The following is a 17,370-nucleotide window of genomic DNA, read 5'->3' as shown; positions in this document are numbered from 1 at the left end:
GAGCGCGCACGCAGGTCGCGGGCGGGCGGGCGCGCGGGGCACGCCAGGCCGCTGCTCCTGTCCCTGCAGCGCCGTGGTCTCGCGAGAGTTGCGAGTAAACATCCCCCCCGAATGGAGAGTCCAGGCGTGTTCGCGGCGGAGGCGCCGTTCCCCCGGGCCCGCCGGCCTCGAGCCTGAGGCGGACGCAGGTACGTCAGCCGGCCGCGGGCGAGAGCTGGCCGCGCCCTAGGCCCGGCCGCTCGTTCCCCGCGTCGGGGCCGCGGGGGCCACCGCTGTGGCTTCGGCAGCAATTGGCCCGGAGCAGCGGCCTGGCCTGCGCCTGCGCGCCGCGGTGCGCACGCGCCGCCCTCCTCTGCAGGGTCCTGCGGTCGCGAGCCCCGGGGAACGGGCCTGCGGGTCCGTGCATATTAAGGCTCGTCGTTGCATTTACTGTAGTTGCATTACTGGCTTTTCGAGTGGCGCTTTGAGGTGACAGGAGGAACCCACTTGAAGATCTGATTCTGGGTGCCAGCCTCTGTAAGGTTAGGAAGCGAAAGGAAAGCCGGACAGAGAGAAAAGCAGTTCCTTCCACTAAAATCTGCAAAACTAGTTTTGACATGGAAAAAAAAAACAACAAACAAAACCTTTAATATTTAAGACAGAGTCTAATTCTGCCTCAGCTGGCTTTGAGCTCCGGATCCTCCCCCCTCCACCTCTGGTGCTGGAATTTAAAACCACGCTGCCTTACCGTTACTTTGTAAATGTAGGAACTTCATTTTTATAGCATGTCCATATCAAAGGGCCACTTTCTTGAAGTGTCAGCACCGCCACCCACTTTGAGAACCACTCCCAAGACCCCTGGTACCCTTTTTTGGTCAGTATCCATTTTCAGCCTGCTTAGCATCAATATACCTGTCTCCTTAGATTTGCCTTTTGGGAATAGTCGTCAGTCAGGGGTCCCGTGTGGCCTTTTGTGTCTGGTTTCTTGGTGCCTCCTTTCCAGAATTCATCTTGTCGCATGAATCAGTACTTTTTGGTTGTAGCATGAGTCAGAATTTCATCCTTTTTCATGGCTAAATGACATTCCATTGTATAACAGCCACCCCCACCCCCATTCACGTGGAACACCTTTTGCTAAGAAAGTTTTATCTTCCGGTATGTGACACGTTTGGCTCCAGAACTGTTTTTCGGGGAGGTGGCTACCTGAGCTGCACTCTTACCTATTAGGACTCTCCTGCAGCCCTCAGACATCCTGCGTAACCTAGAGTTGGCTGTTACCTATTCAAAAGGTGAGGTAGTGTTGGCAGGCCCCTCCCTGTAGTCACCTAGGAATGAAGGAGGGTGTTTTCTAGTCAGATTTTTTTTCTCGTTGCCATCATATTCTCATATTCTTTGATTCGATTCTCTGCCTGACAGTAGACAGTTCTTCCCTGGAGGGGAATTCTCTGTGTATGTGTGCACAGTTGTGGGTGGAGGCCAGAGCTCTGTAGGTGTCAATGATCATGCACCACCTTGTTTTTTTGAGACAGGATTCTGGCTGGAGCTTACTGATTGAGCTAGACTAACAGGTCAGTGCACTCCAGGGATGGTTCTATCTCTGCCTCCCAGGGCTGGGATTATGGGTGTCCACTGGCTTGATCAGCCTTTTGTGTGAATTTTGGGGATCTGAATTCTAGTCCTTGTGCCACCCCCCTCCCCCCGGACCATTTCTCCAGCTCCTCCAAGGAGTGTTTTTAGTGGTTTCTTCTGGGGAGGAAGTTGTACATTATTAGCAACTTTTTAAAAAAATGATTTATTTATTTTTATTTTATGTGCACTGGTGTTTTGCCTGCATGCATGTCTGTGTGAAGGTGTTGGACCCCCTGGCACTGGAGTTATAGATAGGTGTGAGCTGCCATGTGGGTGCTGGGAAATGAACCTGTGTCCTCTGGAAGAGCAACCATTGCTCTTAGCTACTGAGCCATCTCTCTAGCCCCTCTTAGCAACTCTTGATTGTTAATTACTCTAGTCTTTCAGGGGTGGTATAGATGGGATCAGAACCAGTGATCTGAAATGCTAAGGAGTCCAGACCTAACATTTGGTGGTTTGGGAGGTGACAGACTTTAAGATAGACCGAGGCAGGTTAAAGAGGTGACAAATGAGTTTCTTCTCTTTCCTAGTGGTGCAGTCTGTTTTGATGTTTCACAAACCCATGTACATATGCTATGTGTAGGTGCACACACGCCACAGCACACATGTGGAGGTCAGAGGACAAACTGTGGAGTTGGTCCTCTTTTCTCACCGTTATGAGGGTTGCAGGGATCAAACTCAGGTCATCAGGCCAGCATAGCAAGTGCCTGTCTTTACCCACGGGACCATCTGACCAGCGCTATTAATCATTTTTAATTTTATTTACATGAGAGTTTTGCCTGTATGTATATGTGTGCACCACTTGCCTGAGAAGACCAGAAGAGGGCATCAGATCTCCTGGAACTGGCATTTTTAGACAGTTGTGAGCGTGTGGATACCGGGAATAGAACCCCGGTCCCCTGGAAGAGCAGCAAGTGCTCTTAACTATTGAGTCATCTCTCCAGACTTAGGCCCTATTAATCTTGACAGTGGGCTTTTTTTTTTTTCCTTAAGGAGGTGAATTTCAGATAAAATGAGGAGTGGGAAGTTTAGTGGCACAATCTGTGGTTGGCTGGTACCTTTTAGATGTCTAGGCACTAGGAGAGACTGCTTTAAGCCAAGAGCACACTCTGCAGGGACAGTAAATGCCTTGGGTTCTCTGTTCACACAACACTGACTGATGGCTCATTGAGACCTCCATATGCACCTTTATTTTAAGAGAGTATCTTCTAGCACTGCTTAATTGTTAGCCTGTTAAACAGTGGGAATACAGCCAAGTATGCAATTAAGTTACAAAAGAGATCGTTTTCCAGCCAACTTTTAATTAAATTGAATAGTACCCTTTCATCGCTTAAACAGTTAGCCTTCACCGGAGTTATTTCAGTAAACTAGTTTATTAAGAGGCAGGGCATGGGGGCATAATTAGATGACTGTGATATGGGTCATTTCCTTTCACCTGAATTAGATTTTAAAATTATATTCAAGCAAATAACTTCAGATATATTTAAATTACACCCAGAAGTGTAATCTTGGTGATGTTCTCTTCCTGTGCACATTGTAAGTAGAAGAATTTCAGAGCTGAAAGGGGCATTAGCTGCCTCCTGCTGCTTGCTCTCCTGCTCCCTCTTACACAGGCGCCCCTCTGCGTCCGGTCTTGATGTGCAGGTGTCTTCCCCATTTAGTGTTGGATGCCAGGCTCTTCTCTGTGAGTGCTGTAGTCACACTTATGGTAAGCCATGGGTAGAAGGACCAGCTTTAGGGTATGTATGCTTTTTGTAGAAGATAACTATGTCTTCTACAAGGAGGCCTGGGAATTTAGTCTGATCAGCACTTGTTGAATCCAGGGACAGCCCCAGGAGACCCTGCCAGTAAGCGGTATGCCTGTGAAGTTTCTGGAAGGAGTAGTGATCTCCCTTAGCTGGGAAGGCCACTGTAGACAGCTTTGTGGGAACAGCTTTTTGGAGAAAATTAGTTTAAGATCACTCTGTATCAAAATAAGTACGTCTGACATGGTTGATTTTGGTTGTTCTGTTTTGTTTTTATTTTTGCAGGGTCACATTGTGTGTCTCTGGCTGTCCTAGAACTCACTGTGCAGACCAGCTGGTCTCAAACTTGCAGAGATCACGCCTGGCACACAGTTGAGTTTTTGTGCTGCTGTCTTACCAGAAAATATAACTTCCTTGTTTAAAATTTATTTTAAAGGATTTATTAAAAATAACAAATACTATGACTTATCTAATTATAAAAATAATAAGAATCCTTTCCACACTGTGAAGAGAATGTAATAAAATGGAAAAGGATAAGTCATCCTGCTAGAGGTGGAAGCACTGTTACCATCTTGTTATCTTTCAGGTTTTTTTCCTGTATACATAGATGTATTAAAAACACTTTTTAGGTTAACTTTTATTTTATTTTGCCTAAATGTGTGTATGTGTACACCATGTGCTTGCCTGGTGTCCACAGAGGTAAGAAGAGAAAGACTGATCCCCTTGAATTGGAGTTTGGATTGTTTGTGAACCATTACGTGGGTGTTGGGAATCAAACCTATGTCCTCTGCAAGAATAGCAAGCACTCTTCATCACCGAGCTGTCTCTCCAACTCCATGGATGCATTTTCAAAGTCAGTTTGTGGGCACTTGGGAGGTAGAGGCAGGTGGATCTCTGAGTTTGAGGCCAGCTGGGTCTACATAGTGAGTTCTAAGACAGCCAGGGTACGTAGAGAGACTGTCTCCAAAAATGGAGTGTGGGTGGGGGCAGAATTTAGTGCTTTCTGTACATGAGCTGATTTCTTTAGTACTTCATTAGCACATTCTCCTGTTCCTAGCACTAGCACAAACTGACACTCACTTCCTGTGTTACCATCCTAAAGGGCAGAGGTCCAAAATGAGTCTCACAGGGCTAAAGTCAAGATATTGACAGCTGTTTTTTTCTGGATGCTCAGGAGAGAACCTGGTTCCTTCTGTTTATAGAAGCCACCTATATTCCTTGGCTCCTTGATTTCTTTCTGACAAGAACCCAAACCCGGCTTTTGTCATTCCCCCCTCTGAAGCACCCACCTGGCTGAATAGAGATCTTACAGTGACTAGAGAGGGTGGAGGGTGCCTTTCCCAACTGAGTCTTTGTCTGTATACCATCACGTCTCGAACAGATTCTGGGGTTTAGGATGTGGACATCTGTGGGGAACCATGATTCACCCTGGCTCAAGACACAGTTTGAAAAGTTGCTGCAGGGCATTCTATAGTACAAACAAACCATAATCAGTTCCCCGTCCCTGTTATTGTATGCTTAGATAGTCTCTAATTTCCCCCATTACAGTCTTGCTCTGTAGATCCTTGGATGTAAATAGTGTGCTTCAGGTTCATGCATGTTGGACTGAACTCCTAGGGGACATTTTAAAAACAGTAGGCTCTTTCCCTCTGAGGAATGTGAGCCAGACACTGGGGTTCCCAGACACCTTTCCCACTCAACAACAGGGTGTAGGGGCAGCAAGGGCATCCCTCCTTTAGGAATCAGTTTTCTCACCCCAAAGTGGGGTAATAACAGGATGTTATGACGGTTATGTGAGTTATTTCAAGACAGTGAATTTGATCTCACTTGCCACCAAGGAATGCTTATTTAGTGTTAAGTTTTTATTCCTGGTCAGGAATCTTTCCTGTACAGTTTTAAGGGTTTTAGTGCGTAGTATTGACAAATGGTTTTGAGATTTAAAAAAATCCTTAATAACATGAGAATGCATACTGGGTTTGTTGAATTATTAAGTATGAGTTGTATTTTAGGTGCCTCAGCTTTTCAGAAAAAAAGTTACTTGGTTTTTTGTGTTTGTTTTTTGTTTTTGTTTTTGCAATGTAGATGGTAAAAATACTAAAGCTAGTTTGAATAGAATGCTTTTGACTGAGCCTTTCAGAAAACATATCAGCTTTGTAGAGTGGGAGATAGAGTGTGCCCCCCAGTATCCCAGTCCCACATTCACATATTCAGCCAATAGCTGATTGAAATTATTTGGGATGTTGGAGAGATGACTAGTTGGTTAACAGCACTTACAAGGAGCCTGGTTTCTGTTCCCAGCTCCTACATGGCCGCTCACAAATCAAACGCCCTCTTCTGTGGGCATTGCATGCTCATAGTACACATGTACATGCACATAAAACAACATAAAAGAAGTCTTTTTAAAAACCAAAGTATTTAGGACATGTCTGTACTGAGCGTGCTTTGTTCCCTTAACGATATGGCAGAACCGTTTAGTATTTATGCCTTTTTAGGTATTATAAGTAATCTGGTATAAATTAAAGTGTAGATGTGCACAATTCCACTTCTGTAGAAGTGATGTGCTATTTTATGTAAAGGATTTGTATATGCTTAGATTCAGGAGGTTGAGGGCTGGAACTTCAGTATATCCCCATGATCAGGTACATTCCCTATTTCATGTTAGTCAGTACTGTCTAGGGCTATGTTCTAGATATCACTGTACAACTGGTGAGTGTTAAGTTGCCTCATAAAATGGCCCTTGGGGTTCATCTAATGCCTCCTCATGATTTGATTGCTCTGAATCTTTGGAAGCAGCCTCAGAAATTAGCAGGGCTCTTCTCAGTGCCTCTTCTGGGAGAGGGGGCTGGCTGGGCCCCTTTGTCTATGGCCGGTTGGCTTGGATCATGAGATGAAGTCATTCTTCCCCTTTGTAAATATGTATTTTAGTGGGCGGCATTTGAAACTATGTAAACAGCAGAGTTTTCCTTAAGCTTCCACTTTATTTGTGTTGGAGACTCTTTTCCCATTTAATTTTCAAGGAGTTATGATCTGTTACTCATTATATATTGTGAGGTTGAGATTGTCCCAGATTTTGCTAGGGAAAGTCTCTCCACCCTGGCTTCTGGTGGCATATTCTCCCAGTGAGCACTGCTTCACTGTCTGGCACAAGGGGCTCCACAGTCATCTCATCTGGTCCCACCCTCCCTCCACCCCCTCCACCCTCCCTGAGCTGTTCTTCAAGGAACCCAGCTTCTTTCCCTGGAGAATGATACTCAGCCATCTGGACACAAGGTGGCCTTCCTTCTTGGGGGTACAACACGTGACACTGCTGCTATGTCCTCTTAGTGGATGGGGTGTGTATTCAGATATGTACTTGTTTATTTCTAATCTGTGAGTACATCTGAAAACCTTGAGTTCCTACTAGTATTTCAATTGCTGCTCAATACTAAATGGCTCATTCATCTTATTTTTTGGTGGCCTTCTCCACACACTTTCTTACCTGCCTCACTCCAGCCCTAACTGGGTCTCTGTGGTTCCCTTGTCCTCAGCATACTAACTCAGAAAGTGAAGGACAAGTTAGTGGCTTTCTTTCTCCCTGTGTGTGAGCCTGTGTACACATACCTGTCTAACTAATGTGGTGCTCCTTCTTGCCACTAGCTAGTGAGCATGTCTTGTGGCTCTTGTTTACTGACTTGGGGTTGTAGCTTGGACACCATGGGCTGTTGATACAGGTGAATAGGTCTGTTCCAGCTCTCAAAGTACAGTCTGTTTTTAAAAGCCCCACTGGACATGTCTGTGGGTTAGGATCTTTCTGAACACAGGCCCAAGAACGCAGGGGTTAGTGGTAAATGGTTGGCTTTCTGTGCCAGGCCCCAGGCACTATCTTCTAACAGTCGAGTCATGAATTAGAAGCCATAAAGGAAAGTGATTTGAGCCTTCTTCCAGGATTGGGAACCTGTAGAAACCTTAGGCTCTGTAATTTTCCACCACAGGCCTGTCACAGTAATGTCTTTAAAAGCCTGGACTTTTCACCTTCGAGGACAATAAACAGGTTACCTGGGTCTACACAGCAAAGCTGTTTTCGTTTTCTGTCATTTCCAGCTTGTTCATTTATTCCAGGAGACTTTGTACCTGAAGCGTTTCCTTCTTTCCTTACTTCCTTCTAGCACTTGTGAGCGTGGAGAGCAAGTTTCTGGAGTAGACGGGGCTTGGTGGAGTGCAGTCAGACCAGGGCCACTCATTCACTTGTATGACCTTTTTCTGGAAGAGATCAGTAACATTTTAAAAACATTTATTTTGTTGTATGGATGGGCACTAGTGTGGAGATCAGAGAGGACATGTGTGGGAGTTGGTTCACGCCTTCCTTCTATCATGTAGGTTCCAGGGATAGAACTCGGGTAGTCAGGCTTGGCAGCAAGTGGCCTTCTCTGCTGAGCCATCTCCCTCTAAAAACTAAGCCAGTAGACTCATCCAGTGGCCAGACTCGTCTTATGGAAGTCTGATTTTGGCTTTCTTTTGGTCTCTCCTGTTCCTGTCATCTTCCCCAAAGAAGAGGTGCTGGGTGGCCCAGGATTTGCCTCCCTGTGTTGATGAGGATCCTTTTTTCTAATTAATTAATTTTTATTAAGAAATTTTTTAAGCTGGGCGTTGGTGGCGCACGCCTTTAATCCCAGCACTCGAGAGGCAGAGCCAGGCGGATCTCTGTGAGTTCGAGGCCAGCCTGGGCTACCAAGTGAGCTCCAGGAAAGGCGCAAAGCTACACAGAGAAACCCTGTCTCGAAAAACCAAAAAAAAAAAAAAAAAAAAGAAATTTTTTATTCATTTTACATACCAATCACAAATCCCCCTCTCTTCCCGCACCCCCCCCCCCCATGAGCATCCTAAACGGAGGTGTTCACAACTTAGTTTCCATGGGGGTGTTCCCCTGAGCCAGCTTCCCTTTAGTCTTCATCGAAGAGGCAAAAGTTACCCTTATGACTTTGACTCCTCACCTGCACTCTCCCACATCTGTCATCAGGAAAGTTTGACTCTACCTTTTTATTCTTAAGGTCCAAGTCAGCATCTTCTCTCCCCGGGTTATTTATACCCATGATCTTCCACTGGGTCCCCTATCCCCTGAATTCATTTCTCCTAGAAGCCTGAGTGGTCAGCTGTGTCTTCCCTTCCCTTTCAAAATAAGAACGGAGGTCCTCTCTGATGTTCAGGGCTGTCCCTGGTCTGTCCCCAGTTCTTTCATCTCCCCTCCCTCCCCTTTCTGCATTCTGCTCAGCCATGCAGGCCTGTTTCCTTTGCTATTCACTCCAAACTACTTCCTTTAGGTGTCCTCTTACAGGTCCCTTCTCCCGGCCTCTGTGGCACTCAAGTTGGCGATGCGTCCCTCTTAACTGTCCTGTTTCCTTCCTTGCTCTGCTTTCCAAGCACAGCACTTACTGTCAGCCAAGCTGCATTTACTTACTTCTTATCTGCGTCCCCACACTGGAAGATAAGCTCTGTGAGGTCAGAGGTTTCTGCCTTATCCAGTACTCTGACCCTCCTGCCTGTACAGTGCAGCAGTGTTCTCTGGCTCTGTATGCTCACTCCCCTTGGCGGCTGATGTCTGCATTTTGGAGTGTCCTGCACCAATCCCCTTCCTCCTTAGACAGGATGCCCTTGTGCATGTTCTGTGTTCTTGTCCCCGGATGCACTACTTTCCCTCCACAGTGCCTTTCTGTAGCTCTCCCCAGCTCAGCTTCTGTGCAGCTAAAGGCTTCCTTTTGTCACTCCTTAAAGGGACTCTGTCAGTTTAGGGGACCTCTACTCTGATACCTTCCCTTCCTGCCTTTGGCCTGGTGGCTGGTTGGGGTTGCCCTCCTTTGCTTCCTCACACGTGCAGCAGTGTGTGACCTGCTTACATGTGCTCGCCCTCCCTCCCTCCCTCCCTCCCTCCCTCCCTCCCTCCCTCCCTCCCTCCCTCCCTCCCTCCCTCGTTCTGTCTCTGTCTCTGTCTCTGTCTCTGTCTCTGTCTCTCCCCTCCCTCCCCTAACACCTGGCAGTATTTTACTGGGTAAGCACTCTATAAAATGGCATGGCATAGTGAGTAATAAAGGCAGAGTGTGCTGCGATGTTGGGGGTGTCTGTCTGTCGGTGTGTGTCTGTCCTATTCCCCAGAACTGACTGGAGTAGAGTTGACTACCTTATGAGTTTCTCTGTGTAGTCCTAGCTGTCCAGGAACTGGCTCTGTAGATCATGCTAGCTTCAAATTCAGAGGTCTCCTGCCTCTGCTTCCCAAGTGCTGGGATTAAATGCTTGTGCCACAAAGCTTGGCTGGTTATTTTCTTTTGAAAAACTTAATTTCGTTCCTTTCCATTTCTTTGTTTTCAGAGAATCAGGCCCCTGCCTAATTTGTAAACATCAACTCTCTCTTCTACATAGAATACATTATAATAGAAATTGACTGTCTACCTGTGAGAGAGTTATCAAGGACATCGTTAAAAGTGATTTATTGCAGTAAGGCCTATGATGCTCTCACAAGTATTGCTCACTAACATTCACATTATATATCTACACTAGCTTATAGAGTCTTTCTCTTAAGGCAGAAGGATTTAAGAGATTATTTTTGTTAACTTTTTTTTTCATTTTTAAAATTTTATGTGTATAGGTGCTTTGCCTTCATGTGTGTCTATGCACCATGTGTATGCAGTGCTCAGGGAGGCCAGAAGAGGGCCTTGGATCCCTTGGAACTGGAGTGACAGATGGTTGTAAACTGCCATGTGGGTATTGGGAATCAAACTCATATCCCCTGGAACAGCAGCCAGTGCTCTAACCACTGAGCAACTGTCCAGCCCCTTTTGTAAAGTGCACACTTACTACAGCATTGGAACTATTATATTACTTCAGTGACTAGCTGTATATTCTTTGACCAGGGCTGTTGTTCTCTGAGACTCTGTTCCCTGATAGCCCTGATAGGGCTTCTGGCTTCTGCAGAGTGTGTAAGGTGGCTTAACTGACCTCTGGTCTTTCTAGGGGGTCTTTGCTTTACTTTTTTGCTCTTGTGATTGACATTCTCACTGTCCTTCTGTTGAGATAGACATCGTTATTTCTCCTCTGAGTACATCCCAGCAGCCCCAGTCTCTGGTGTGGGTTCTAGACTGGCTGCTTTTGCAGACTGTTGGATGGTGCAGCAGGAAAGGTCCTACTGGTGAAGTTTAAGCAGCTGTTAGGTCCTTCTCCCTCAGTCCTGTTTCATCCCTTTCCTGTTTTAGAAGGGCCAACAGGCAGTTGCCAAAACCAAAACCTCTTTAATACTCTAAAGGACCAGTTTCTTCCAGAAGGATGAATTAACCGATTCATCTTGGTTGATGGTGTCTGTTCCTCCCCCCCCCCCCCCCCTTCATCTTCTTTCGTGACAATACAAGGGCCTGACTTGTTCCATGTTCCCTCTCCTGGCTGGATTGTTCCCCTCAGATGTGATGGTGAGCTGCATTCGCCGGTCATGCTGTGGCACTCAGCTCTTGCTGCCGCTGTTGTGAAGAACAGCTGTTCTTCTGTACTTTAAATATTTTGAGAGAGATCTGAGCCTAAGAGAAATTTTATACTCATATGTAATACTTTCTTTAGAAATAGCTTGCTTCACAAACTGTTCTCTATTCCACTTCCAGTAAAGGGCTAATCTGATTTTATAATAGATTTAACTGGTTTAATTTAAGTTTGACGTTTCAGGTAAAATAAATTTAATGGCTGCAGAAAACGTCTGTACCCTTTTCATAAAATTGGCAGAAAATATTTTAAAATATGAGTACATTTAAGCAGTGTCTCTCTCTCTCTCTTTTTTTTTTTTTTTTTTTTTTTTTTTGAGACAGGGTTTCTCTGTATAGCTTTGCACCTTTCCTGGAACTCACTTTGTAGACTAGGCTGGCCTCGAACTCACAGGATCCACCTGGCTCTGCCTCCCGAGTTCTGGGATTAAAGGTGTGCGCCACCACCGCCCGGCTAAGCAGTGTCTCTTAAAGAACCTATTAAAATGACTTGGCTAGATAATAGTTCGTACTTAGGTATAATTTACAGCAGAAAATAAGGTCCTATAACTATGCTTTGACTGAAAAATTGTAGATGCTGATTGGCACCATGCCCTGGCCTGTGGAGAGCTACCCATGTCAGGAAGCACAGTCTGAAGCAGAAGTGAGGGTGGGATGGAGGCTGGCCTGCTTCGTGCCCCTCTGCTTAGCTGTTGTTCTTAGTCTCCTTATTTCCCTCACTTACTCTCCCTTTACTTCATGGAGAGCTGTCTTGAAATGTTTCCAGGAAAGCAGTGAGGTGTAAGTAAATCTAAACAAGAGCGGGCACTTTGTGTAATATTCCCATTTGTCTGTTTTGTGACTGGGGTGTCTGATCCTTCCACTTAGATTACAGCTGTTACTGTCATATCTGGCTTCATCGGGATGCTTCTGATGTCTCTGTGTGCTGTTTTTATTTCAGATCGGCCCACGGAGTGGTTGCTTGGGCGTCCCCGCTAGATTTGGGTCTGTGTGCAAATGGAGTTTAGGACTCAGTCGACTCTGCCCTAATGAGAGAAGCCCCTGTCCAAGATGGAGAAGAAGCGGAGAAAGAAATGAAAGCCTCTTTTTGGGCCAAGCTGTGGGTGACCATGGGACTGAGGTTTTCTTTACGTTGGACAAGTCTGTAGGATGGCTCATCAGTAAGGTTGCAGCTTTTAGCCAAAACAAAAATTCACTTCTGATCAAGGAAGAACCTAGTGTGATTTGAATTTATGCAATTTTATGACCATATTCACTTAGGACCATGAAGCTCATCAACATCTGGCTTCTTCTGCTGGTGGTTTTGCTGTGTGGGAAGAAGCATCTGGGTGACAGGCTGGGGAAGAGAGCCTTTGAAAAGGCCCCATGCCCTAGCTGTTCCCACCTGACTTTGAAGGTGGAATTCTCCTCAACTGTGGTGGAATATGGTAATGAACTGTCTTCAGTGCTGGGCCCTCCCGTCTTTGTTTTCAAACTTAATATAAATATTCACTTCCATTCTACTTCTGTGGTAAATTTCAGATGGAATGAGTGTGCACCATGTAGGCATTAGCATTTGCTTAAGGTGTTAAGTAATGGAGTAGAACTTACTGTGTACAACAGTTGGGAGATGCTGATGTAGGTGCTGAGCATCACTTTGGAAGTCAAGCCCCAGGCAGAAGGGCTGAGCAGGAAATACGTGACTTGATCTGATCTTTGTCTTCACTTTCTGTAGAACAAACAGCCGTACACATTCCCTGAACTCCTGTCCCTGTTGGAGAACTACCTTTCTTTACTGTAGTCAGATTTCTGTAGATGGGGGGGGGGGGGGTATTTTATTTTGTTTTCAATTTACAAACATTTTATGTGGATGAATGTTTTGCCTGCATATGTGTCTGTGGACCACATGCGTGCTTGGCACTTGTGGAAGCCAGAAGAGAGTTTCAGATCCTGTGGAACTGGAGTTACAGATGGTTGTGAGCGACTGTGTGGGTCATGAGAACTGAACCCAGGGTCCTCTCTAAGAACAGTAAGCACTCTTAACCACTGAGCTATCTCTCCACCCCCCACCCCCCACCCCTAGCCTATGGAGGCTAGAGTTATCAGATCCCCTGGAGCTAGAGTTATAGGTGGTTGTGAGCTGCCTAACTTGGGTACTGGAAACTGAAGTCAGGTCCTCTGCAAGAGCTTAACTACTGAGCCATCTCATTAGACCCATACTTACATTTAAAAAAATACATAGATGTCTGGGTTTGAACTGTATATTTTGTGTGATTAAGATTTATGTAAGTCAGCTTTACCCAGAACTCTGAATACTGCTGCCTAGAGCTTTTTTTGTTGTTGTTTTTTGAGACTGAGAGTTTCTCTCTGCAGCCCTGGTGTCAGTCCTGGAACTCACTTTGTAGCCCAGGCTGGCCTCAAACTCTGAGAGATCCGTCCGTCTCTGCCTCCCAAATGCTGGGATTAAAGGCGTGTGCCACCGCTGCCTGGGTGCTATGGCATTTTACACTTATTTTTCTGTTTACTCTTATTTTGCTCTGGGCTTTTGAGGTACATTGTTCTTTTGCCAGTGAAGATTCAAATTAGGTATACTCTGTTATGTATGTAAGTACTTACTTTACTGTGGCCATTGATTTCAGAATATATTGTGGCTTTCAACGGATACTTCACAGCCAAAGCTAGAAACTCATTTATTTCAAGTGCTCTGAAAAGCAGTGAAGTGGACAACTGGAGAATTATACCTCGGAACAACCCATCCAGTGACTACCCTAGTGATTTTGAGGTGATTCAGATCAAAGAGAAGCAGAAGGCCGGGCTGCTCACACTTGAGGATCATCCAAACATCAAGCGAGTAACACCTCAGCGGAAAGTCTTTCGTTCCCTGAAGTCTGCTGAGTGTAAGTATGGTGAGCACAGGCCACACCACTGCTTGGCTTTCACCACAGAGTTGCTAAGGCTGATTGGGAGACACCTGTGTCCTTTTTCACAGTTCTCCAGTGGAGAATGTTGTCCTGACAGGTGATTTCCTTGTTTTGTTTTCTGAGACCTATTTCCTGTAGCTCAGGCTTCAAATTCCTGAAGCTGAGGCTGGCCTTGAACACCTGACCTTCCCTGTGTTTATGTCTCCACCTCCAAAGTGCTGTGATTGCAGGCATGCACTACCATGCCCAGTGGACAGCATTTTCTTGAGAAAAGCAGCTTCATGCTGTCTTGGGAGGAACACTGAGGGTCTGTAGTAGACCGTGGTGGTGACCTGTATCTCTGTGGAAGCTGGTTTCTGTGTTCATCTGGGACTCTTCTGACAAACAGTCTACCAGCCCTTTGTGTGTTGAGTGGAAAGTCTTGGCTTTTTTTTTTTTTTTTTAAATGCCAGGCGCTGGTGGCGCAGGCCTTTAATCCCAGTACTCAGGAGGCAGAGGCAGGTGGATCTCTGTGAGTTTAGCCAGCCTGATCTATGTAGTGAATTCCAGGACAGCCAAGACTACACAGAGGAACCTGTCTTGAAAAACAAAAAACAAAAAAAAAACAACCCAAAAAACAAAACCCCAAACCAGTCTTGCTCTGTAGCCAGGCTGGAATTGAGACAGTTTTCTTGCCTCCTCTTTGCAAATGCTGGAATTGTAGAGGTATGCCACCACACCCTTGTGTAGACCTTGTCTTTGGGTCTCCTCTGTACTTAGGTTTTGCTCCTTTTGAGTGCATGTTTTCATCTTTACAGCCCTCTTGCAAAAGATCTTTTCCTGGGCTTTGTTTTGTTTCCCTCTGAGCTCCCTGACCAGGACCAGAGGTGGATGTTGCAGCACACTCTTGTAATCTATGGGTACTGGCAGGCCTTTGGGTGTGAGCCTATGGAGTCTGGCTCTCATTTTCTTGCGCCTAGTTTTGTTACAGTTGGGCTTTTGGAGGTAGAATCCATCCCCAAGTAACAAACTACAAACTTAATGTAGTGCTTTCTGTATTATAGAGGACCTCGTGCCACCCGGAGAACATTTTTTCTATTCATCAAACCAGGTTAGCACACTGCTAACTTTAATAATTTGCTATCATTTCTTTTGACCTTCTTTCCTTTTTTTTTTTTTTTTTTTTTTTTTTGGTTTTTTAAGACAGGGTTTCTCTGTGTAGTTTTGGTGCCTGTCCTGGAACTTGCTCTGTAGACCAGGCTGGCCTCGAACTCACAGAGATCCGCCTGTCTCTGCCTCCCAAGTGCTGGGATTAAAGGCGTGTGCCACCGCTGCCAAGGCTGACCCGGAACTTACTGTGTAGTCCAGGGTGACCTTAAACTTCTGATCCTTTTGTTTCCACCTTTGAAGTGTGAGGATTACAGGCCCTCACCATCCCACCCAGTTTTAAGTGGTGCTACCAACAAAACTTGGAGCCTTCTGAGTGCTAGGCAGGTATTCTACCAACTGAGCTCCAGCTCCAGCCCTGTTGTTTGTTTTATTGGGCAGGCTAAATAAAGAACATTTTGGCCGGGCGGTGGTGGCGCACGCCTTTAATCCCAGCACTCGGGAGGCAGAGACAGGCGGATCGCTGTGAGTTCGAGGCCAGCCTGGGCTACCAAGTGAGCTCCAGGAAAGGCGCAAAACTACGCAGAGAAACCCTGTCTCGAAAAACCAAAAAAAAAAAAAAAAAAAAAATAAAAGAACATTTTATTCTCACTGCTTTGTCTGTTATATGCTAGGCTCCAGAGCCTCTGAGGTTGTGCTGTCTTTGGAAAGGCTGACCTCTGCAGTGCAGCAGACCAGGACTTTGAGTCACCTGCAGACTTTGGATCTGATTTCTTAAGGGCCTGGCCTGTTATCCCAGATGTCTTGTATTTTTTTCTCCTTAAAGAGCATCAGTGCCCAAACAACTCAGGAAAATCAGGTCAAACTTGGTACAGTTACCCAGGTGCATACACTGTCATTTTATTCAGTTTCCTGTTCATTTTGGTTCATTTCGTCTTTGAGAACTCTGGAATGTTTTTGGAGACTTAGAGTTGCCATGAAGCCTAGGCCATTCTTATGAGGTTCCTTTCTGCAGCGTCTGTACTGTGTTGTGGCTAGCTACAGCCTTGAGCATGAAGCTCCTTTTCACTAGAAGCTTCATTTTCTCTCCTAACATAGAGAGGTACTGACCATCACTTCACTGGTTCTCAGAGGAGGAAGTGAAATAGTGCCAGAGTGCAGTGCTTAGCAATGTGCTCATAGCATGTGGTAGCACTGTAACTCACATTTTGCTTGATGTTGATGTTTGGCTGAAATCTGTCTTGCTTTGGATCCCATTGGGTTCTCTCTACTGGCCCTAAGACAAAGCTAACATCTTTTCATATGAGATATTAATGACATCATGAAGATGTCCACTTGTGCTGACTAGTTTTATGTCAACTTGACACAAGCTAAAGTCATCTGAGAGGAGGGAACCTCAATTAAGGAAATGCCTCCATAAGATCAGACTGTAGGCAAACCTGTAGGGCATTTTCTTATTGAGTAGCGGATGTGGGAGATTCCAGCCCATTGTGGGTGGTGCCACCCCTGAGCTGGTAGTCCTGGGTTCTATAACAAAGCAGGCTGAGCAAACCAATAAGCAGCACCCCTCCATGGCCTCGGCATCAGCACCTGCCTCCAGGTTTCTGCCTGTTTGAGTTTCTGTCCTGACTCCCCTTGGTGATGGATTGTTAGCTGTAGTGTAAACTAAAATAAACCCTTTCTTTCTCAAGTTGCTTGGTCATGGTGTTTCATCACAGCAATAGGAACCCTGACGAGACATCATCTCTGTTATTTGCAGAGGCCTTGCTGTTCTTTTTATCAGTTTCTTCTGTCCAAGCCAATGATCCCCAGTTCTTTCAGTGGTTAGTCATATGACATGGTCTGTGTCCCTCACTATATTATTTATTAATTTTGATTTGAGGGCTAGCGAGGTGGCTCAGGGGGTAAAGGTACTTGCCATGTAAGTCTGACAATCTGTGTTCAATTGGGACCCATGTAAAGGTAAAAGGAAAGAATTGACTCAAAGTTGTATGTGCCCACTCACACTAATAAATGAAATTGTTTTTTAAAATATGATTGTTTTTTATTATAACATAGACTTTGAGAGGTAAAATGAAAACTCATAATAATATTTTACTTTTATTTCCCTCAATTATTTTTTAATGAAGGGATTTTTCAGGTATTAAAATTCATTATTTAAGTGTACAATTTGACAGATCTTAGCAAAAGTACACAAAATAGGTCCAGAGTATTCTCTCGCCTCAGACCCTCCTCTCTCCCTCCTGGTTCTTTCAGTTCTTGAAAGGGGAAACTGGAAAAGGTAAGAAAATCTCTGAGTTTTGGGCAGTACATAGCTTAAAGTCCCTGCTAAAGTCTGGCCAGACGTATGTTCAGTGAGGTAAGGCAGCTTTTTCCTTTAAAAGCTGCTGATCCTCCAATGGCCAGCTCTTGGGTCATTTCCCTTTTTTTCTGGCCTCTTGAGGGCAGGCCACTGGTGAGAATGATTTTTATCTTTAGTGTTTCAGTGTCACAAAAGGTTTATTTATTTGAGTCAGAGTTTTGCAATATAGCCTAGGT

General features: G+C 45.3%; 1 protein-coding gene across 2 annotated transcripts in view; it reads left to right on the top strand.

Moving 5' to 3' along the window:
* The window catches only part of Mbtps1 (membrane bound transcription factor peptidase, site 1), a 55,849-nt gene continuing 38,479 nt past the window's right edge, over window positions 1-17,370 (top strand). The window contains exons 1-3 of one of the 2 annotated variants that reach the window (XM_042277767.2): window positions 1-188; window positions 11,787-12,273; window positions 13,465-13,722. In XM_042277767.2, coding sequence (XP_042133701.1) covers window positions 12,111-12,273; window positions 13,465-13,722 — 421 coding nt within the window. In that variant the 5' untranslated portion in view covers window positions 1-188; window positions 11,787-12,110. The remainder of the gene's footprint in view (window positions 189-11,786; window positions 12,274-13,464; window positions 13,723-17,370) is intronic. The other variant, XM_042277768.2, reaches the window with a different exon arrangement.

This window comes from Peromyscus maniculatus, chromosome 5 (genome assembly GCF_049852395.1).
Source record: "Peromyscus maniculatus bairdii isolate BWxNUB_F1_BW_parent chromosome 5, HU_Pman_BW_mat_3.1, whole genome shotgun sequence".
Lineage (NCBI taxonomy): Eukaryota > Metazoa > Chordata > Mammalia > Rodentia > Cricetidae > Peromyscus > Peromyscus maniculatus.
This window is presented reverse-complemented; position numbering and strand designations above follow the sequence as displayed.